Source organism: Colletotrichum scovillei (genome assembly GCF_011075155.1).
Source record: "Colletotrichum scovillei strain TJNH1 chromosome Unknown Contig00010, whole genome shotgun sequence".
In the NCBI taxonomy this organism is placed as follows: domain Eukaryota; kingdom Fungi; phylum Ascomycota; class Sordariomycetes; order Glomerellales; family Glomerellaceae; genus Colletotrichum; species Colletotrichum scovillei.
The window spans coordinates 4,779,255-4,785,254 of NW_023336268.1; the positions used below are offsets into that span (position 1 = coordinate 4,779,255).

The 6,000-nt window shown below is 53.6% G+C and overlaps 1 protein-coding gene across 1 annotated transcript; it reads right to left on the reverse strand.

Annotated features, from left to right (window-relative positions):
- Window positions 1-4,268: 4,268 nt before the first annotated feature.
- On the reverse strand, window positions 4,269-5,744 carry HER10_EVM0003282 (uncharacterized protein; the record flags this gene model as incomplete). The annotated part of the gene is made up of 4 exons (XM_035472964.1): window positions 4,269-4,581; window positions 4,648-5,131; window positions 5,201-5,265; window positions 5,332-5,744. 4 exons carry the CDS (start codon window positions 5,742-5,744, stop codon window positions 4,269-4,271), a joined length of 1,275 nt encoding a protein of 424 aa, XP_035327785.1.
- Window positions 5,745-6,000: the final 256 nt, after the last annotated feature.

Below are 6,000 nucleotides of genomic sequence, written 5' to 3' on the forward strand. Positions count from 1 at the left end.
CTGCCACGCCTGCCCTCCTCGTCTGTTGGGTGAAGGCTGACAGACGGCGGGGACGCCCCTCTAAAAGTCCGGGCGGTCCAGTAAGATGTCTCCCTCACCTTTGCAGTGTCGCTCCCAATGCTCACAACTTGCCAGGCCAGCCCTTTCTGATCCATCACCAGGTCGTAGACACCAACCGGGTGGCACCCACGTCGTCTTCCCTCGCACTGCATCTGCATTGCAGGGCTCCTCAATCCCACGTTGATCTCGGACTGGGCTGCGTTTCTTCCTTCGCAATTCTCGGACTCGGAGGATGACACGCCCTTGACGCAGCATCACTTGGTCCTGTGCCTCATTCTCCCGCGGAAGACCTCGGAGAGGCGCGTGGGCGTCGCGCAGCCATCGACGGGACACCCTCAAAGCCCGAGGAGCAAGCGATGGTATCGTCATCGTCATCGTCTATCCGTAAGGATACAGAAAAATTCGACTTCCAACACCCATGACCTCCACCACGATAGCCATGACTACCGCACGAGTCTGCGCACTACCTGCGTCGACAGCCGCGGTATGCCGCCGCCGCCTCCTCCGCCGTCGCCCGCCCGCTCGTCTATTCCTTCTCGCCCTGTTGCGGGCCGTTCCAAGCCCCAAATTCTCAGAAGCAAGAACTCATCTCAGCTCAAACGAGATTCGTGCATCTCCAATTCGACCTTATTTTGATGCCTAAAGGCAGGCTTGTCGCGATCAACCCTCCAACCCCGACCTCTTTCCATAATCAGATGGACTCGATGGACGTTAAACCAGACATCGTTAGGGACGCCTACAACCTACCAACGTCTTCCCTACCAGTTAGGACCCGTCCTATTTCCATCGCGGCTGTGTCGAGCATGGGGGGAGGGGTGAAGGCGGGGGCAGCTACACCACACACCACAACACAGTGACTACCTATCCGTACACACCACCAGCATTTTCCCTTTCTCCAATAAGTACGTACCGCGCCTTACCTTCATTTTCGGTACGGAGTAAGGTACGTATCCCGTCCTGTTCCCCTCACCTTGCTCGTTGTTCTTTGCTCACCGTATTGCAGCCCGCTTGGCCTAGAAGATATCATAACCCTGAGCTTTACGGATGCTTTCCTACTCATACGAAATTTGGCCTGCCACTCCTGGCCTAGAGTCTAGACGGCTGGGTACGGATGCGCCGGTCGAGCCAGACAACTCTTAGCAGCTCATCTGCAAGAAAACTTCGTTGCCTTGACTGAACCTGGCTTGTCTAGGTCGTCTGCGACGGCGATCGCTGCCCGCTCTCCCTTGTGAGCCCTGGGAGCCCAGGTCCCAGGTTCCTAGTCCCCCAACCAGGTCCGTTGTGACGGGAGGCGGGTCTTCAATTGCCCGCCGGGACCAGTTACACTAGACAGAAGAGGCTTGGGTTAAGTCGACTGGCCCCTCTTGCGTTTCCTTGTCCGATGGCAGCATGCAAGTCGGTCAGCCTGATTCGGCCAACTGCATACTCTTCCAAGTATTCATTGCATGTGTCGCTCAAACTCTGGATGGTCTACCGACTAGCGTTTTTCTTTCGGCTTTGGCCCGATGGACGTCAAATCTGCATTTCTCGCGAACAAAAAATGACTGCAAACTTTGCTGTCCTGGTATCGGACGATGTCGAATGGGTGAGGGAGAATTCGAGAAGAAGGCAATCGCATCCGCGGCCAATATGGATGTCTGCTACCTGCCTTGTCCGCCTGTACGGTGCCGATCCTACGCCAGTCGACCCGTAAACTTGGTAAAGCATCTTTCGACTCCACGGCTTCTCAACGTTGCACGGCAGCCACTTGCTCGCAGCGGCTCTGCTAGCCATCCCGGTTCTAACACTACGACTCGCAAATGGCGACGCTTTGGGGCGATCCCCAGTCAACAATGGCATCATATATTGATCCTCAGAGTGCGCCAAAGCCCACTCAGTTAGCTGCGCGCCGTCTCGGTCCGGCACCGGCGTGAAGAGGGGACCTCTATCCACCACCAAGCATCCCCATATTTTTCTTGATATCATCCGATGGCCCTCCATGTTGACAAGCGATAGTAAGCAAGCGAGATGGGATGCTGGGTGCGCCGCGTACCAGTCTACCAGATCACAGATGCCATTCTCTCACACCTCCCCGTCCGAAGTACACGTGGACGATAGATTGCTCCCGCCGGTGGCCTGGAAATCCAGCCCCACGATCCGTGAGTTCCACGGCTGGGAACCGGGGGAACCCCCCCCGAGCGTTTGAGTCTCCGCCGGGCCCTTGCAAAAGTCGGATAAAGCACGACGGTCTCCTCTCCAACTCCGCTCGACTGATCTTGACATCACTGGGAAGCCCCCGGCTCATAGCTTACTTGGCGCTGGCGCTTATGCATCAGCGTCTCCCCTATGGACGGAGAGCGACTCCGAAAGCTAGGACCTTTCCTCTCCTCTCATAGCCCTCGCTGGAAACGTCGTGGCCGCCCCCCTCCTTTATCCATCCAAACCTTGGTCCATCCGACGTCTAACCCTCCACAATCCGTCGTATCTCCATTTCTGACGAGTTGACAAAAGATCCAACGACATCGGATGTAAAGCAACGCAAGGTAATGTACTCATGTTTCCAGCTTGGTTGTCCCCATTTTCCCTCACGGAGTACCGCATTCCAAATCCAACTAGCCTACCAGACTATGCCGCATGATCGGGGGGAGCTCCATTATCATCTCGTAAACCCCTTCCCAGCGAAGATGCTTATTGTTCCCTCCTTTGTATGTTTGGGAGAGAGAAGGGCAGGTCCCTGTTCGTCTTTCCAACCTCGTTTTCACTCTTCTTACATACTTGGCCTCCGCGGCCGCCTTGACAAGGGACCCAGCGTCACGGCGTCGTTTGGCGGCCGCCAACAACAATTGTTCCTTGGGCCCGCCCCTCTTCGAAGTTCCCATTGTTTTGATTAGTGGCCATTTCTCCCTCCCCGCTCTCGCTCGCTCACTCATGAGATTCAAGGGCCCTAGCTTGGATAGCTTGGTCGTTTCCACGGTCGGTGGTAACAAATGCCCGAAACAGAGAAAGGGGTGGGGTGGGCGTGAGGGAACTTGAGAGACATTGCGGGCTGCCGGTTGCGGGCGACTCACCCAATTTCGAGATTGCCAGGGGTTCAAGCGAAAAAGTGCCGGGGTTGCAGAGGCTTTTTCTTTTTTTCCCTTCTCCCGCTTCACCACTTCCGCCAGGCCCCCCTCCCCCTAGTAATGTCTTTCACATGTAGACTAACGATAAGGCGGATATGAGAGCGAGAGAGCGAAAGAGCGAAAGTGAAAAAAAAATTGATTATTCGCTATGACGTGCGTTCAAGGATGCTTGTAATTTATCCTTCAAGGCAACAAGATTTGTTTTCTCACGCCTACGATGTTCGGATGCCATGTCCGCTAAGTCAGTCTACGGAGCACGCGCACTGTTGTTACTTGTTACTAGTCAAAAATAACCACGAAGGGGGAGAAAAAAAGGGTTTCTCCACGGAAGCCGGGTGCCATGTCCGTCTTACAGATGGGTTGTAAGACGAGACGAGACGAGACGACGTTGGTAAGACGGACAATGAGTTTTCTAATTTTGACGGACTGCATTTACTTCGATCTTCAACGAGAGTTGCTGCATGTCCCTAATTTTGATGCCGATGCACTGAGAGAGAGAGCGAGAGCGAGATTGGAACGTGTATGTAGAAAGATTGCGTTCTTTTGACGCTAGTGAAAGGGTATATTTCAAGTTTCTATCGATATCGACATCGGTATCGAAAAAGATGAAGAGAAGAAGATGTGCCATCTAGACGATTTTGATCGTCTCCCGCTGCTTCCCCCGTAAACAAAAGCCTTCCAGAATTGTCGTGAGAACGAAGAAAGATGACGAAGCGAAAACAAACCAAAAAAACACCGCCCCGGTAAAAAAGCCCAGATAACCCAAATAAAAGGACCAAAAAATGTGCCAATAAGAAGCTCATTGGACAACTTCTACCTATGTGACTCCCCCCTCCTTTCCAGCGATATTTTTGTATCCCTCCTCGGCTTCTCTCGTTTCCTGTTTAAGTAAATGCTCAAATGCCCCAAACATGTACAGTTCGAATGGTAAAACGGATCTGGTTTTTCCCCCCCTCCATCCGCAAATAGCACGGCCGTAAGGTCCTTGCGTGGCTTGCGTATGTGTGTGTGTGTGTGTTGGAAAAAGGGACTTTTGTTGTTGTTATTGTTGTTGCTGGTTTTCTCTCCCCTTTCCCGCGTGCTGTTGGTTCCAACGACCAACAGCACTCACGTGTTTCGGCGCTGCTTGCACTTGTCGTGGAGAAGGTGGCCGTTCCTTGCCGTCGTCCTCGTGAATTCGGCGCCGCAATTAGGGCATGTGGCCTTGGTCGCCTGCCCAGACTTTTCTCTTTGATGCCTCAGGAGGTTGCTAAAGGTTGAAAATTGTCTTCCGTTGCAGCCGTGTTCCCAGCATTGAGGTTTAGGCCGGCTCTGCACCACTCTGACGTGCCCCCCTTGGTCTGGGGCTCCGGGGCCCATCGATGGCGGCACGCCATACATCAGGCTCGGGTCTTGTCCAACAGGCATTGAGTGTCGGCTTCTGCGTTGGTTCTTGTTAGTTTCAAAGCGTCTTTCCTGGGCCATCCCCGTCTCTCTCGTAACATACCCGTATTGTGCTGGCGGTTGGAACTGGTTGGAGTAGTCCATGCCACCCATGCTGTAGGCCTGGGCCATCGGTGGGTATCCGCTCTGGTAGCCATGGTCTGACAGAGGCGGGCTGTAAGAGGGGAGGTATGATGATGATCCCATTGAAGTTGCCGGCTCTGCGAGGAGGGAGATTGGCGCCGGTGCTGTCGTGTACACGGGTACGCCCATTGTTGAAGAGACGTCGGGTAGGCTGAGGGGAGGCGAATGGATGTAGGGGTTGCTACCGGCTCTATGGACGCGTTGTGATGCCTTGGAGTCTCGACGAGCCATGTCTCTCTGCTTCTTTAATTCCCTCTGCTCTGGTGTCAAAGTTCCCCGTGGCGGACTTGCTGTTACTGATCTGGAACCGCTTGGTGGTGTGAGGCTGGCGTCTTGGTGATGGTGTCCGAGGGAAGAGAGGTTGTGGCCAAGTAATGATCCGCTTGCTTCGGGGTTGTCGAGACCTTCAAGTTGAGATTGTTAGAGGATCCCAGAAGGGCACAAGAGGGGAGTTGAAATGGAAGGTTAATTACCAGGCCAAGTGAATGCTGATCGGCTTCCCATGGTGAACGAAGGGTCAAATGGAATAGCAACAGTGCTGAAGAAGGAGGAAGTGTTAGATGGTCTTTATAGTCTAGTGGCTGGTACAATGTTGGAAGCGCACCTCATGCTTGCTCCAGTTCGCAGTGGCGGAGAGGACTGGTTGGAAGAGTAGTCCTGGGCGGGGTCCACTCTGACTAGAGGGGTCGAATCCGAAGTGTGATGTACCTCGTGTTCGTTCCACTCTGCTGCGTTCAAGATCTCAGGAGGTAGGAGAGGGAAGGGCGAGTATCCTTGTGAGTTGGAGGTTGAGAGAAAGGTTGCGGAGTTGGGCGGGTTGGGACTGATATAGCCGGAGGAATGGAGAGCCTCAGATCTGACCGAGGGGCTGGACTCTAACGGTAGCGTTCTGGGGGAATCGACTAGTTGGATGTTGGCGAATTGAGCAGCAGTAGCTGATACACGGCTCCCTGCTCTAGATCTGGGTGGAAGTGAGTAAGAGTCCTCGCAACCCTGCTCAGAAAAACTGGAAGCCATTGATAAAGAAGAAGGACGACGATGAAGAAACTCTGGATGGCACATACGGGCGAGGTTGTTGAAGAGTTGATGTCGAGATGTACTTGTGTAAGAGTATACCTCTTGCTGTGTATGTCCAAGCGTTGTTACCAGTTGATGAGTTGTATCAAGCCAGTGACGAGGTTTGATAATCGAAGACCCGGATCGACGACTTATAACGAGACCAGTACGATCAGGCAACGATTTTGAGGTCTGGAGAAGGAAGGATTGCTTGCTT